Source organism: Branchiostoma lanceolatum, chromosome 15, assembly GCF_035083965.1.
Source record: "Branchiostoma lanceolatum isolate klBraLanc5 chromosome 15, klBraLanc5.hap2, whole genome shotgun sequence".
NCBI classification, from domain to species: Eukaryota; Metazoa; Chordata; class Leptocardii; order Amphioxiformes; family Branchiostomatidae; genus Branchiostoma; species Branchiostoma lanceolatum.
The window spans coordinates 9,535,878-9,552,459 of NC_089736.1; the positions used below are offsets into that span (position 1 = coordinate 9,535,878).

Genomic DNA, 16,582 nt, shown 5'->3' on the forward strand with positions numbered 1-16,582 from the left:
AAATAAATCTTCTCAACAACATCAGAAACCTGAGGCACTTTGGTAATGCAACAATGCATTGGGTCAGTCCCTTATGTTCAACCTTTAGAATTCTCTTCAACATTAAATATGGAATGTAGAAGATACACATATTATGTACATTATAGAAAATTGACAAGTATAAAAAAATACTTTTCATGGAAAGTAGCCTATTTTACAGTAATATTTGGTAGTAGTTTTCCATAAAATTGGAATGAAAGTAAGTGCAATATAGGATTAAAAATCATCAAATTTGAAAATTATAAAATCAAAGCAATAAACTAATTGCACAACAAAGAACAAAAACAGCAATTATGGCTTCTTGGTCTCCATATCATTCTATAGTATTATGGTCATTTAAATAATATTTTTGTTATCATAATCGTTCTCTGAAGAGTCTGACTTTCACAAAAATTCTATTAGTAAAATCGTTGCACAATGGCTGAGGTCATATAGAAAGGCACTTATGTTTAAGTACTGCAAAAAATTCCATTGTCTCTGTATCCTTCATTGACAAAGTTTGACTGCATATGAAGTTGACCCTGACCATCCCCTATGAAGCTGTTATTTGGTTAGCCTGAGTACCAGCCTCTGTAGTGACCGCTAGCTCAAAAGAAATGGCTTGCTATGGTGGTTAGCAAGCGATTTTTTATTGCTATGGAGGCCGGTAGTCAGGCTATTATTTGGTAGCTCTGAAGATGAAAGTGACCCACCATTTCTTGCCTGTTTGCAGAGTCTTTGACAAACCAAACCAAAACAATTCACAAAGCCAAGCAAAGCAAAACAAAACAGCAAGACCTGCTTATTATTTCTTACATTAATGTGGAAGGCACAATGGAAAGTAGTGGTAGAATGTACATGGCATTGGCTAGGAAGCAGAAGATTTAAAAAAAACTAAAATAGATAAGGGGTGTAAAATATGGCTGAAAGGGGACTGCAGAAGATTAGACCCCTTTCCAAACTTTGGCGCTATTTTTAGATCTGCTTTCAAAAAGCAAAATCTGGTGGACTGCTGCAGCATTGCAACTGGTCAGGTGATCGAATCCTGCTCTCTTATTGGCCAAACTGCTAATTTTGATTGACAGCTGGCATCTATCTACTGTTGCTGATGACTGAGACTCAACAGATGCATGTACTGAACCGCTGCACTGTGCTGTGGACTGTGATACTGACAGATACTGCAAATGCCTTCATTTCGCAGCACCTGTATCGAGTTTGCAGCTGAAACAATAGCAGCAAAACAATGGAAATGCCGGCGCCTGTTCGCAGGTGTGATGAGTTCGCAGTGAAGAAGCACCCGCAAAAATCACCGACTTAAAAATACTGTGAATATTTCAAGATTGACAGTACATAAAAGGTGTCTACAGAAGGACTAAGACTATTGTAGATGTGTTTTTGAAGTAACGCCACTGCAGAATGGAGAGATGTAGAATTGTTGGGATTTTTTGGCGATGCTTCAGGGGTGGGTGCCTTTTTTCATCTCTGAACTCAGAATTCCTGGTGATACTGGTAGGGATGTAGCTGCCCTGGGAAGGGTTGGGACTGCCGCAGGTTGTAGGAATACTGGTCAGTCCGGATGGAATCCAACAGGCTAACGTTACGGAAATCCCCCACTGAAGGAAAAGAAGTGAAAAACACCTTAGTTAAATCCTATAGCAAATATTTTTGTAAAAGTCATGGCTTTCATCAAATTTTCTTGGCTGCAGAATAGATTCTAAAAGACAAGTTTTCATGTGTTGTTTTACATCACTCACCAAACATGTCCCATTCCATACTCTGTCCTGTTCCACCTAGTCTCTGGGACCCTCCACTGCCAAAGGTAACATATGGATCCCACTGAAACAAAAAAATCTCTCTAGTCTTAGTACCTGGAAAAAAAAATCTCAAAAATAAACTTGCTCTTTCATTCACCAACACTTATCAACATACCAACTATCATAAAAATCTATTGATGACTTCTTGATTTATCCTGTTTATTTATAAGCAAACATGTTGCATAATGCAGCATTAACACACAAACGACACAAAATACATAACTTCTTTGTCAAAGATTGCTAGTGTAACAATGACTATTGCAATAGTGACATCTATCAGATTAAGTAGGTACTGCAGCACTGCAATGTCCAAGGGGGAATTCTACTGTGGGTAGAAAAGATAATATTCTAGCCAGAGCTTCCAAGTGTACATGTAACTCTCCCTTGATTATAAGGAGCAATGAATAGTGCAATGATGACATATAGCAGAATACATGGGTACTGCAGCATGACAATGTCCAAGGGACTGCATCTACCTCCATGGTTCCGTTCATGGTGGGTCAAATACATATAGGGGGGTTCCCTCATACTGGTACTTTGTCATGTATCTCTCCATTGATTGTAAGAAGCAATGAATAGTGCAATAATGACACCTAGCAGAATATATGGGCACTGCAGCATGATCTACCTCCATGGTTCCGTTCATGGTGGGGTAAGAAGGGGTCTCCCTCATCCTGGCACTTTGCTGGAAGGAGAACTCTCGTCCGACCCGGGTACTGTTTGGCGGCACATACTCCATACGACTGATGCCACGTCTACTGGCCCAGGGGTTGTACATGTCCACTGCATAGTTGAACGAAACGGCTGGGGACAGACCACAGTAAAGAATGTCAAAAGGTTTAGGGTTTGATCCCCAAAGACATCAAAATGGTAATACAAATACACAATTATACAACATACTACATACTGAGTAATACTGCATAGTTGAATGAAAAGACCACAATACAGAATGTCAAAAGGTTGATGGTTTGATCCCCAAAGACCTTACCGGTAATATGGCAATACTACATACAAATGTCATAATGCTTTCTCTGCTTAGCACTCAATACATGGGCATAGATTATAAAATAATAATGGCAGTTGAACACACAACATACCAGTGGACTAGCCCCCTGCTGTAGTGCTTGCACAACTGTGTGGCCCAAGGGTCTATAGACATGGAGATGGGCACTGCCCTATACACCACATGGTGTGGGAAGGACTTTAAGTTTAACTAACTAAAATGATACACAGTCAAGGTTTCTAATGAGATCATAGTTCATACTGACAGATCCTATATCTACACCTTTGATATCAATACCCCTGAACTATATTACGTATGTCACTTTTTACAAACCTTTGTAGACACTAGATTTTGGAGGTGATATAAAGTGAGACCTTACCAGCGGGAGAGGGAATGTACTTCATATATTCTGGCCTGGGTGGTTTAGGTGGGGTGGGGTACCACTGTGGACCCAGTCTGTTCTGGTCTTCTCCTGCAATAGAAACATGGTATACATGTATCACAAGTATACTGTAATCCCAAAAAACATGCTGACAATTTTCAACACTGGTTAATGAAGTTCTTTGTATACAATAGTTACTTAAGAGTTGACTGAGTTTGTAACCCTTCTCATCAAAGTTCATGACTGGAGTAGATGTTCTTTAGTCTTAGTCATCAACCACAAATAAACAATTCACAAATTTCAGTTCAATGAATCGGCAAGAATGACAGAATGAAACACATACATGGAAGCAGTTACTCAAGCAACTGGATATAATTTTGGAAACCGTCAGACATTTCAAATAGCATCCACTACTTTTCGTCAGTGACACTGAGCAAGATTTGTCTATCACCAGATTTTTAACTGTGGACCCTGTGAAGTTCATAGTTTGTGGTTGAAAACCTGCTGATAGACAAGTCTGGCTCAGATTTAAAACGACATAAACTTTTACTTGTACTATTCAAAAAGAAGTGAGGCAAGTAGCTAATCCTCAATCCAATAATAATTATTGATTATATCTTGCATACCGTAGACTTGTTCCACCAGTGTTCTCTGTTTGGCCGCCAGGACCTCGGGGCTCCACGGATGGAGGATTCTTCTCTGTCTGGGGGACAGCGACCGCAGGAGTTTCCTCCTGGTAAACAAAAAGAACAACAAAAATGTGGTTTACAGGAAAAGAACTTCTCAAAAACAATGAAAAAAGATATTTCAGAAACAATTTCCATGTATTCTTCGTACACTGATGTATAAAAATGGAAATAAACTCATTGAACATAGCCCAAACACAATACTAGGCTATATAATAGCTCTCTCTCTCTCACAATCACTCTTGCAATCACTCTCACTCACTCACTCACTCACTCACTCACTCACTCACTCACTCACTCACTCACTCACTCACTCACTCACTCACTCACTCACTCACTCACTCACTCTTACTCATACAAGCAAGCACTGATACAAGCAAGCAACTGAGCAAGCAAGCAAGGAAAAAAGCAACCAACCAAGCAAATGAGCAACCAAGCAAATGAGCAAGCAAGCAAGCAAGCAAAAAAGAAACCAACCAATCCATCTTAGTTACCTGAAGTATTTTCTCCATGCCAGCTGGATGGTCAGTGCTGCCACCTCCATCTTCCACTCGTCCTCTGCTACTTCTTTCCTTCTCTCACCCACAGCCTTCAGGGTGTATTTGAACAAGTCTGGCCGTTTGGCTTTATACCTGTCAAAACAAACAACAAGGATGAAAATGAGAACTCCAGGAGACAGTCAAACCTGTACTAGCGACCACCTCTTCATTAAGATAACCTGGCTATTGTGGCCACTCCTTGGTAGTCCTTAAGTGGGACCAAAGTATTTGCTTTGACTGTGCCTAATTGCATGTTTCATTCATTTCACTCACTTTAAATTACTACACTATATAAATGGCAGAACAATTCAGGGCTACTATTGAAACCTGCCACTCAGTACGGTACTGTGCCTAATTGTGGCAGGTAAACCATTATTACAATTCCACTAAATTGCCAAGGCATTCGCAAACAGGTGCTAATTTTGCTTGAAATTGTGAAATTCGTTTTAAATCTGCAATTGCACCAGTGCATCAAACAGTCAATGATTAGATGCACAGCTCCAATTTCAGGTGCATAAAGGTGCACATATATTCGGCATTTCCAGCTCTGATATCCGTACCTTCTCCAGGCCTCCTGTATGACTGTTGCAGCGTGTTGTTTCCGCCGGATGAGCTGTATTCTCTCCCTCTCCTGCTGGACTGCCTGTCTCTTCTGCTGCAGGATTTCCTCTGGACAAACCTCCAGACTGGGTTTACTAACAAAGGAAAAACACCACTTTAGAAAAATGCTGTACAAAAGATATTTGTGTGTCACTTCAGAAAAATCCTGTACAAAATATAGGAAGACATTTGTGTGTCGCAATATTGAAATAAATTATCAAATAAATAAATAGACTTTTTGAAAAGGCCCCAAACTGTACCTCCCAATTTCATGGAGGTGCTGTAAATGCAAAAATGTTTGCGGTAGTTTTATGTTCGCAGTTTTTGTAGTGAACTCTTTTCTGCGAACTTGAAACCACCTTGAAAAGCCGTTTTATTGTGTGACTTTATAGCATTGTTTCAAACACGAACTGAAAACCAACGCGAACACTCTATTTTCTCCCTACCAAAATTAAATCCCCTCGAACATTTCTGCATTTACAGTAACAAGATAGCACCAACCTGTCAGAAGACACATGTCTCTTCCTGACGACCGTTTGTTTGGTGTTGGTGGCTTTGACCTTCACAGGTTCCATGTCCTTAGTTTCCAGCTCCTTGTCTCGTTTTTCCACCTTCTTTTCCTTCATAATAACTGGTGCTTTCTCTTCCTGGGCCTTCTGGTCCTCCTCTTCCTCCTTTTGTCTTCTTTCCTCTTCAGCCCTTTTTCTGTAGAGAAGAGACAGTGTGAGATGGTGAGGGTTGTTGACTTTAAATCTAAAGGTTCCGAGTTTGAATCCTTAGCATTCCCCTGGAAAAGTCCTTGCAAAAGGCCCTTTACACCATTTGCTTACTCAACTCAGGTGAAAATGAGGATTTAGCTTTGGCTAGGGACGTCCTGTCCAATGGCATTTAAACGTGCCGTGTTTTAACTTTGAGGAGAGCCACATATCGACCACCCAACACACTTCTCAAAAAGAGTATGGGTCCTTTTCTGAGTGAGTGGATCAAACCTTACAGTCTAGTCATATGCAGCTTGTTCTTAAGGTGCAAACTTGCTGTGTTACACCTTAAGGTTCTTTACCAAGAAAACAAAAGATGCTATATTCTATTCAACGTGCAGGCAACCTTTTTTGAACTTTTCCATCCATGCTGTTAATCTTTAGTACTACATGCATGATTCAAGTAACATGTTACACACTTTACTATGAATAGTTAAACCAAAGAGATACACATGTAATGTTGTACATACTTGGCTAATGCGTCCTTCCTGAGCTGTTCGTGTTTTAGCATCAGCTTTTTTCTTTCGAGGAAGGTTTTTCTCACTCTGTATCCTCGATACATGGCCTGTAGGAAATACAGCAAGTCATTATAATCATCATCGTACCAAATTATACACACAACTTAATTAAATTGCATCCTCATACATGTAAGTTATATTTACTGAACCCTTACACAGATGATACATGTTACATTGAGAGGCCATACCTGTAGCAGTGTTGTTATCCCTGTAGTAGATAGGGCACCCTACTCTATCTTGTTACATACATGTTACATGTACATACAGCTTACATTGAGGACTATACCTGTAGTTTGGTAGCTGTCAGGTCCGGTATCCCTGTAATAGACAGGGCACGCTGTTCTATCGCGTTATAATATACATGTTTGCAGTATATACATGTATGTTACATAACATGTAGATGTTACATGTCTAACCTGTAGTTTGGTAGCTGCCAGATCCTGTATCCCTGTAATAGACAGGGCCCCCTGTTCTATCATGTACTGTGCCACCTCGTGATGCCCTCCCAACAGGGCATAGTCTAGTGGTGTGAATCTGTTATAGAAGAATACATGAGTCAATAGATCTACAGTCAATTTGTCAATACATTGCAGAATTTTCATTTCTGTTAGCAAGAAAGTTATGTTTTAGTATCAAGTGCCTGTTTTTTTGTTTGCATTTTGGATAATCAAATTATGAGTGGACTTTTTTTGGGGGGAAGGGGGTAAAACCATCAAAGAAAATATTTCATACACACAATGAGGTGTGATCTTGAAAAATTCTCACGTCTCTTTAAAACAAAAGCAGTGGTTATAGAGGCTTGGAGGAATAAAATAAAGCACACATCTTTGCTTTAAAACTTACAATGTAGGAATACTGTAGGTTCAAATTTATACACAACTGCTATTGAGCAACATATCTGAACAATGTGCCTTGGCCATCTGCGAATAAAACACTTTTAAATCATCATTTCTGCTGACCTGTCTTCTGTGAACTCCATGTGGTTAGGGAAGGCAGAGTACTGCAGGAGGAGTTTACAGGCGTCCATGTAGCCTGAACTGCACGACCAGTGGAGAGCTGTCATTCCCTACAGGAGCACATATCGACAGAGACATAGATACACATGTGCATGAAGGTTTTTGTTTTGTAATATTTCAGTGTAGAAGAGAAAAAAAAAAAAAAAAATTGTGAGCAAGAAATGTATTTCTCTTTCTCCTATACCAAGTACAGGAAGGTGATTATAAAATATTGTCACACAAGAGTTAACAGGCAAACAAACATTCCAAGAATTTGAAACCAATCTAGTACTATACTAAAGGCTCCTCCCCTAAAGTGTAGCCAAAAAAATTGGAACAAAATTTCACATCATTACATTTACACAGCATTCACTCCCGCCAATTCCTTCTAGTACGTCTTAACAATAGTATGTACCTCCTTATCCTGTAAGTTTGGGTCTGCCATGTTCTCCATTAGTACTGCCATACAGTTGATAAAGCCTCCATAGGCAGCACACTGTAGGGGGGTCCGGCTGGAAAGGGAAAGATACAATATCGTTAGTTAATAGTGGCATCAATAGCGGAGTAGTTAGGGGATCGAGAGGTCATGGGTTTGATTCCCGGCATTCCTGGCTAGACGTTGTGTCCTTGTGAATGGCTCTTTGCACGACTTTCCTAACTCCACCCAGGTGTAAATGTACCTTACTTTGGTTGGGGACATAAAAGGTAGTGGAAGGAGAGGGTTGGGCTCCGCCTTCCAATACCACGCCAAAGAAAAATGGATTTAAACAATCCACTGTCCCTACGCCTATAGAGCCTTAAATTCATCTTACCATCAAAAACCAAACTGTCAAAGGAATACTGTATAAAATACAATGTAAATTGAGATATCCTTCTGAATTAAGTGACACTCTTTCAACTCACCCTGACTTGTCTTTGACATCAGGGTTCCGTCCGCTCTGAATCAGCAGTTGACAAATGTGGGCATGGCCTCCCAGGGCTGCCCTGAAGACAGAACATAGCACCACATTTGTGTCAAAGGTTGCTCATAAAAATGCTCAATCAAAGTCAAACATAGAAGGGTTTAGAATATGATTGATTAGCAGAATTTCAATCCTAGATACATTCGAAGGAAGTAATAAGAGGTGTTTTTGTTTGTTTGTTTGGTTGAAAATTTGTGTTTAAAGTTTCTTACCAGTGCAGGGGTGATCTTCCATCTCTGTCTGTTCTGTCAATGTTGGCACCCCCCTCTACCAGCACTTGAACGACCTCTGTGTGACCCATCTCACAGGCACGGAACAACGGGGTCAAGTTCAACATGTCTACCACGTTCACCGATGCACCATGCTGAGAAAAAACAAAGTGTTCACAAAATCTTTACCATGTTCACTGATGTACCTTGCTGAGGAAAAGGAACAATTAGTTTTCTATATGTATCTACCGCATTCATAGATGAATCATAGTAAGGAATGCCAGTGCAAAAAAAGATTGTGCAAAAAGTAGTCTAATTTCTAGGCGTTTTTCAACTCCTGATAGAAACCCATTATAAAGCAATCACAACCCATCCATCTTTCCTTGTGCAAAGAAAAAAGATTAACGGTATAGAATACACGATACAAATGTTACTCGAGCAACTTGATAGATTTTGTGTCAGTCAGAAGTTTCACATAGCATCCAAAGTCTTTCCTCAGTAACTGCGTTAAACTTACAAAATCTATGTATCTATCCATCCATTCATCCATCTACAATGTATCTTGAAGATGTATCTTAATACCTGGATGTCTAACCTTCATCGGAATAGGTAAAGAATACAGCTCAACAGAGACTTCTTTTCAGTTGAAATGACGTAAAAAGAATCTAATAAAGCAGTAAAGGAGAAATTTTCCTGATACTTACATCCAATAAGAGCTTGACAGATTGAGCATGTCCAGACAGGGCTGAAGCATGGAGCCCTGTTCCTCCTGTCTTGTCTGCTGCATGGATGTCTGCATTGTTGTCCAGCATAACTCTGGAGACAGCAAAAGAGCATTAATATCAACAGACATGTTATGAGCGCCTCCTAACAATTCAGATGTGAACTGCAATGCTGCTTTTTTCATACATGACAAATAGCAGCAATGATTTTGTAATACTTGTTCTAATGAGTAGGAAGCACATAAGGTAAGGGATTGACAACCAAAAGATTCATAGATTTGACATTCTAAAAACACCGTCTTCAAGCCTTCAAAGAAGCATTCAAGACTGATGATAACATACAGCATATTTATATAATCTACATATAATGAACATTAAAACATAACGCTATGTGCTGTGAATAGATTTCAAAGGCTGTATGATGTGCCATTTCACAGATGAACATTTTTACTGTGTTAAGTAGCATGTAGTGGACTACTACTAAGTAGCATGAAATTATTTTGGACCATTTTCTTGACATTTTGGGTCACTAAAAGAGCCATCGTTGAAACTTAAATTCCGTACCTGATGACATCATCAGCACCCTTCCCAGCAGCCCACATGAGAGCCGTACGACCTTCAATGTCAGGTTCGTCCTTGACTTGCTCATGGGAGAAGAACACTTTCACTGTTTCCTTTAAGACAGAGAATAAATACATTAATCAAAAACATTGCACAGCAAAATAAACTTTCTTGTGCAGAAGAATAAGTAGCTGAAGACAGAATCATAATCAAGATTGATTTAGATACTAAAGCTGGCAGCGAGTCAATTTAAAAATTGGCCTTACTATACTGCATATATGTACCTGTTCAAGGCAGTAAAGAAAAATGGAGGTGCCTTACAGTAGCCTTCTGAAAGAGGAACATCTTATTGTTTGGGAGCCCATGTTGTTAATCTTCCTTGTTAAATACATTTTCATCTATTTCATGTCATGATGTTCAGATTTTTGGGACAGAGGAGGTGAAACTTTTCCCAACCTAACTCTGTGGTTAGCAAGCAGAAAGATTGAGTCAGTGGTTACTACGGAGGATGGCATCATGATCACGCCTAGCAGATTTCCGTCCTGGGACGGAGTGACGGGTCCTGGAGACAGCCCTGGGGCCATCATACTTACTGCATGGTTGTTCTGTGCTGCATAGTGGAGTGGCGTGGCACCATTAGAATCTGAACTGCTGAAGTCTGCATTACGTCTTAGTAGGAGGTCCACAATCTTGTGGTAACCTGTTCACACAAGAAATATTACATACAACTTTAAACACAACTAAATAAAAGCAGAAGCTAAAGAAACATTAGATAGAAATGTAAAGTATACTTGAGGTAAAGGAATGAATATTTGAGAGAGAGAATAGACTCTTGGTTTATTGCAAATTATACACAAAATTTGCTAATATTTGTACTTGCAAATGGATTTACAATATCAAATCATGTATTTGCCATTATTGCTTTGTGAGTGCAAACATTTTCGAATTATCATACGTGTAACATATCTCTTACAGCACATTGCACTTTTGTAACAATTTTTTTTATATGTCTGCCTACAAATTACAATACATGCATACGTAAGTCAGACACTCACCTAACACTGCTGCCCAATGTAGTGCTGTTCTGAACATGTTGTCCAGTGCTGTTACATTGCACTTCTCAAGTGATGTCTGCAAATATGCAAAAATAATGAATTCCAGTAATATGTATATTACAATAGTGCCTTGCATCACACAAGGTTTTCAAAAGAAGAGAAAAGTGCAGGAAGAAAATAAGTTGAATCTGACTGGACTCAGTTTGATGTAAAATTTCCACACTATGTTTATAAAGTAACTGAATCTAGGGTGTAACTACTAACCAGCACATCCACTACTTTTTCATTGCCGTCAGCCACAGCCAAGTGAAGGGCCGTCCGACCCTCATAGTCCTGCCAGTTGATCACACTTGGAGCAGCCTCCTGAAGTAAGGGGGAAAACAAATAACCAAACATTGAAACTTTGAAATCAACAACGACAAAAACATCATTAAAATGTGTTTCTTATTTTTGCTTTGTTAACAATTATTTCAACACCTTTTTTCTGTTCTTATTGTAGATGGTTTGCACTTCCAATCATCATCATCACTTGCACTTCTAATAACCACACATTAGAATTTAGAAATCAACAATGACAAAGACATCATTCAAATATTTTCCATTTTTGCTTTGTCAACAATCATTTTGACACTTTTTTCTGTTGGTATCATAGGTGGTTTGTATTTAAGTTAGAAACATGACAAGAACAATGACGATGATGTCCTACTAACTTACACGAAAAGGGGAACAATTTTTTTCCTGTCAAATTTGAAAAGTCTGTGATTGCTGAGAACTCACCATGACTGCATCCTAATGGAGCAAGTAAAATACAAAATTCAAGGGAGCATTTCAGAAAAATTAAACTCACTGGTAAGTAGTTACAGGAAAGCACCACATCTTTTTGTTTCAAGCCATCTATTAATTCAAACCTTAAAATTTTGAATCTAGAAGTCTGCGTTCCTCAAATATTTGAAAAGAACTGTGGATAAGGTAAGACTTTGTAAATGCCTATGACAAATCATCAGCATAAATATCTTATGTTTTGGGGTTTTGCATACAATATTCTTGGAATGATAGAATCTACTTTCACAAAAATTCTAACGGAAGCAAGCCCCAGCCACTGGCTCTATGACCTTTTTAACTCTCTAAATGTTACATACTCATTATGAAGTCATGTTCTAATCTACCTTGATATGTCTAGTGTTAAACAGCAAGCATACAAACACATCTCATTGATAGACACTTGACAGCCTTTAGCTTCTTTAACCCTCGAAATGTTATGTATTCATAATGAAGTCAGGTTCTAATCTACAATGTACATTTATACTTCTGGGGTTGAATACAAATATATCTCACCAGTAGGTCCTTGACAGCCTGCAGAAGTTTTTCAATCCTCAAAATAATATGTACTAACAATAAAGCCAGGTTTTAATCTACCTTTACACTTCAAGAGAAAGACCTCTCACCAGTAGGTACTTGACAGCCTGTACAGCGGAGGGGTCCTTGCTGCTTGCTGCCCAATGCAGGGGAGTTTTTCCAGCTGTATCCGGGATGCCAATGTTAAAGTCCTACAAAAAAAAGGCTTTTTGTTATTTGAAAGCATTTATGACAATATTGAGCAGAATTTCTGAGTATCAGGGCTTGAAATACCACCTACATATGCAGTATTGTGCTCTCCTTTCCAACAGAGTGTTGGAGGTAATTTTAAATGCAACCCGGTGCAGGTGTGCTCTTTCGAGCCCTATAAAACTATGATATGTGGTGTTTTCAAATGAATAATGAAAGCTACGTACATGCTTGATGAGTGTTTTGACATGCTCGGCATTTCCATATGAAGCACTCCAATGAAGAGCAGTTCTCTGTAGAAAAACACGAAAGAAAAAAAATCAAGATGAAGCACACATTGGTCAAATGAACACAATAAAAGAGTACATGTACATGTAACAAAATACATGACATTCCTCCCGGAAAAGTTGGTGAAATGTTACTGTGTGTCACAAGAGAGCTAAACATAAACACACAAAAAAACAAAAAAACATGAAGCACATATTGGTCAAATGAACAAAAGAACATTGGTCAATTGAACAAAATTCATGTACATATTTACATCCCTCTCAGTGAAGTTGGTGAGAACTCAAAGATAAACCTTTCTACGGGGTGTGGGCTTGAATAAAGTTCTAAACAGGGAACTACGCGGCTACAGCGTCTTCTGAAGATGTGGCGGGAGTGTGTACAGTTGACTTCGGGATTTTCACTACCATTTGCCTAGAAAACTTTCCACGCAAAACTCAGAAGACTTTTTGCAGTGTGACAAACTATGTAGAATCTGACCTTGTTTTCATCCTGCATGTCCACATCCCCTGGCTCCATCTGTTTTAGTAGTAAGGCCACCAGTTTAGGACTTTTGTGTTTGGTGGCCAGATGTAAGGCCGTCACTGCCTCCTTGTCCCTCTCTCTCCAGTTGGCACCCTTGGAAATCATCAGTTTCAAACACCGGAAGTTACCCTGTGGGAATAGAGCATTTTCAACTTCATTTAGTAAAGGTATTTCTTTCTTTTATCAGTGTATCTCTCTCTACATGTAAGTATCTGAGCTCTGCATAGTACATAATACAACATGTACATGGCCATTTCTTTTAATGGCTCATGAGCACCTCCTAGTAAGTCACAGATGAACTGCAGGTTTAGTATTCACTGTGCATTGCAGTAGTGAGAAAATTACGTGAAACTTAAAACAAACAGCAAAATTTTACATGATGCTTCCTGAACCTTCCTCCTGCTAAGATACACTATATTACAAAGGTGGTCCCACAGTCGGGAGCAGGTTAAAGATTCCTTACCCTGTGTGCTGCTAAGTGTAGTGCTGTTCTCCCCCCTTGGTCCTTCTTGTTGACATTAGCTCCAGTCTTCAGTAGTGTTTCTGCACACTCTGGTCTGTCCGCTAACACACAGTACATCAGCGGGGTCCTGCCAAACTGGTCACCACTGTCAATCAGTTCTGGGTTAGCTGTAAAGATAAAGGTAAAGCAGTCAATCTCACATGAAATGTAGTATGATGCCTTTTCAAGTAGCTAGTAGTAGTGAAATGCAGCTTAATGCTATGGTTCGCCTCTACTCTTCCTTACAAGCCTACTACTTATGTTATAATGTGCCTGGGTTCTTTTTTTTGTAGAGGTTTGACGTTGAGGCTAATGCCTGAAACTGCCTCATCCACGGGGCTGCTGGCTTTACATCCCCTTCTGAAACAATGAATGCAACCCCTCCCAACCCAGGTTGAACTTATGTAATAAGTCCCATGCACCTTTTCTGTGTGTATACTGACTAGAAAGTAATTACTAATAGTAACCACCCATCAAAACTGAAGAGCTACTCCATGCTGGGGTTGCATAATTAAAGCCTTTCAAAACCATAAGTAACACTGATATCATTGTGAAAACAAGGGCTGATCTATGAACATGTTATGCTGCAGCTTATTGACACAGCTTACTATGTGAGTGCAATGCCATATACGGTAAATGCAGAAATGTTCAGGGGGTTTAATTTCGCTGTAGGGAGAAAATGGAGTGTTCGCGGTGGTTTTCAGTTTGCATTTGAAACAATAGTAGCGGTACTGTCACACAATTGAACGGCTTTTCGCGGTGATTTTAAGTTCGCGATAAAGAGTTCACTGCGAAAACCGTGAACATAAAACCACCGCAAACATTTCTGCATTTACAGTATTATAAGCAATACCATAGCAGACTCCTTCATGGCACATCATAGATTATTCATAGAAATATAAAATTCCCAAAAGAACAACTCTTTTCACCCATGACATTTTGTTATACAATGCTCATGACCTTTATTGAATGCGACAGTTTTTCTTGTTAGTATTGGAAAATGTACTAATGACTATTCTACTTGAATCAAATCTCCCAGAGACTGGGCCTGTATCAAGCCCCTGAAATATGTTGAAGTAAGAATCAAAACTATCACTTGGAAAGGAGATATTTCTGTTGCTTCATCATGGATTCAACAAAACTTCTTGTCACTTCTTTGGTAAACATACATGCGTATGTCTTATGATCCTTGACCTTTCACTACTGTATTGTACTATATATATACCAACATGTGACTAGAAAAACCACTTACTGTATTTGCTTAAATAGTGCCCCATAGCATTATGACACATAGGGAATTATCTTCTTGAATATTTTTGAGGACTGTAAGTGCATTTGGCAGAAATGGTGGGAATTTGATCACATTTTCAACTAATTGTTGCCTATAATTGCAATCTGATTTAACAACACATGGTGTGATTGGTGGATACGGTAAACCAGTTTCATACTAGTAAGACTCCTCAGACAGTGACTCATAGCAACTGGCAATTAGATATACTATGAATGATATGTTTATGTCTATGCCTACTTAAAATTACAAAGAAACTAAAACAAAAGGATCATCAAACCTTTCACATTCCAGTGTTACATACGATCCTATAGCTATATACTAGTAGGTCTCTAACATTGAATTAAAAAAAAGTGTTGTCCAAGGTTACCACAGATTTTTAAAGTAATCATTCAATTTTTTAACTCAATGGTAACTACATAACAAGACCTGAGGGCCACTTCAAGAGTACAGGTTATATGAATAGGAATGGACCAGCATCTCTTCTCAGAGAAGTCAGAAACATCATGTTTGAAAGAAACAAAATGAGATAAGCTTGACTCACTGATCATGAGATTGAGGACTTAACTACCCCAATACTGGCAATAGGAGAAGCAGGGTATAGGGTATAGCACAAACTAGTACTATGAAGGTGTTATGAATCCTGCTTGGGAATATCTCCTACATTTCTGGGAGAGTCACAAAAAGGGCACAACACATTGGGGTTTGAACCTGGATCCCTTAATTCTGGAATACTGTAAATGCATAAGTTTGCGTAACCTCTTCACCCCGAAGTTAAAACCACTGCGAAAATACTTGTATTGTCTTCTAGTTCTACTACCTTGTTTCAACTGCAAACTAAAAATTATCGCAAACACTCCATTTTCTCCCTACCACGACATTAAATCACTGCAAACTTAAATGCATTTACAGTACACACTCCAACAGTCACACCACATGACGGCACAATTATCAAATGTTATACAACTGGTATGTTATCAAACCTTGTTGGAACGCACTCTTACCGAATATAAGTTTTTGTAGCATGGATTTGTCGCCATTCACGGCCGCCGCGTGGACCTGAGTGGCGGATGTTGGCTCCCTGCGTAGCGACGAGGCCGAGATTTTACGTTCGCCAGTCGCTCCGATGCCAGATGGCCCCGGCTGTGCGAACATGGTCGCCATGATCTATGACGCAACTTCCGTAATCAAAATGGGAAAAATCAACATGAAGCTTTGTTTATCTAAATTCTTTACAGTAATATCATACATGTACACGTAGTAACTAAATCATGATTCAACTGGTTCATGATTTTTTAAACATTAACTCATTTCCTGAAATATGATTTTTTAAGAGACTCGTTGAAACTAATTCAGACAAATTTTCAGCAAAGTAGTTCACTGAATCTTTCAATGTATAACGTCACACTGGATGATAAAAGCAAATAAACAAACAAACAAACGTAAACAGAAGAGAACTGTAGAACTGAAGACTCTCCAACTTATGATAAAGCAAACGAATGATTTATATTATAGATACTAGTACTGCTACTATTTTAAAGAGTGAAATGACCCCTATGTCCTGTTGTTTCTATCTAGGTCAAGTCTAGAATTGTACTGTAGTAAACCAAAAATT

General features: G+C 39.0%; 1 protein-coding gene across 1 annotated transcript; it reads right to left on the bottom strand.

Annotated features, from left to right (window-relative positions):
• Positions 1 to 89: 89 nt before the first annotated feature.
• Positions 90 to 16,145, bottom strand: LOC136420578 (inversin-like). The gene is made up of 24 exons (XM_066407586.1): positions 15,972 to 16,145; positions 13,641 to 13,807; positions 13,133 to 13,306; positions 12,595 to 12,660; positions 12,268 to 12,369; positions 11,087 to 11,185; positions 10,823 to 10,898; positions 10,361 to 10,467; positions 9,771 to 9,880; positions 9,189 to 9,300; positions 8,488 to 8,639; positions 8,217 to 8,297; positions 7,729 to 7,825; positions 7,278 to 7,384; positions 6,735 to 6,852; positions 6,271 to 6,365; positions 5,544 to 5,747; positions 5,003 to 5,137; positions 4,398 to 4,535; positions 3,844 to 3,950; positions 3,215 to 3,307; positions 2,461 to 2,636; positions 1,773 to 1,854; positions 90 to 1,631 (listed from the first exon to the last, which is right to left on the bottom strand). The coding sequence occupies exons 1-24, from the start codon at positions 16,129 to 16,131 to the stop codon at positions 1,507 to 1,509; spliced, it is 2,883 nt and encodes a 960-aa protein (XP_066263683.1). The 5' UTR covers positions 16,132 to 16,145; the 3' UTR covers positions 90 to 1,506.
• Between the last annotated feature and the right edge of the window lie 437 nt (positions 16,146 to 16,582).

Bases quoted from the DNA above. Each gene is read 5' to 3' on its own strand.
- LOC136420578 (XM_066407586.1), bottom strand. From the start codon at position 16,131: ATGGCGACCATGTTCGCACAGCCGGGGCCATCTGGCATCGGAGCGACT. The intron at 10,468-10,822 runs GTGAGTGTCTGA...TTGTGTGAACAG, and splicing joins ACATTGGGCAGCAGTGTTAG to GTTACCACAAGATTGTGGAC. The intron at 1,632-1,772 runs GTGAGTGATGTA...CTTTTCCTTCAG, and splicing joins TATGGAATGGGACATGTTTG to TGGGGGATTTCCGTAACGTT.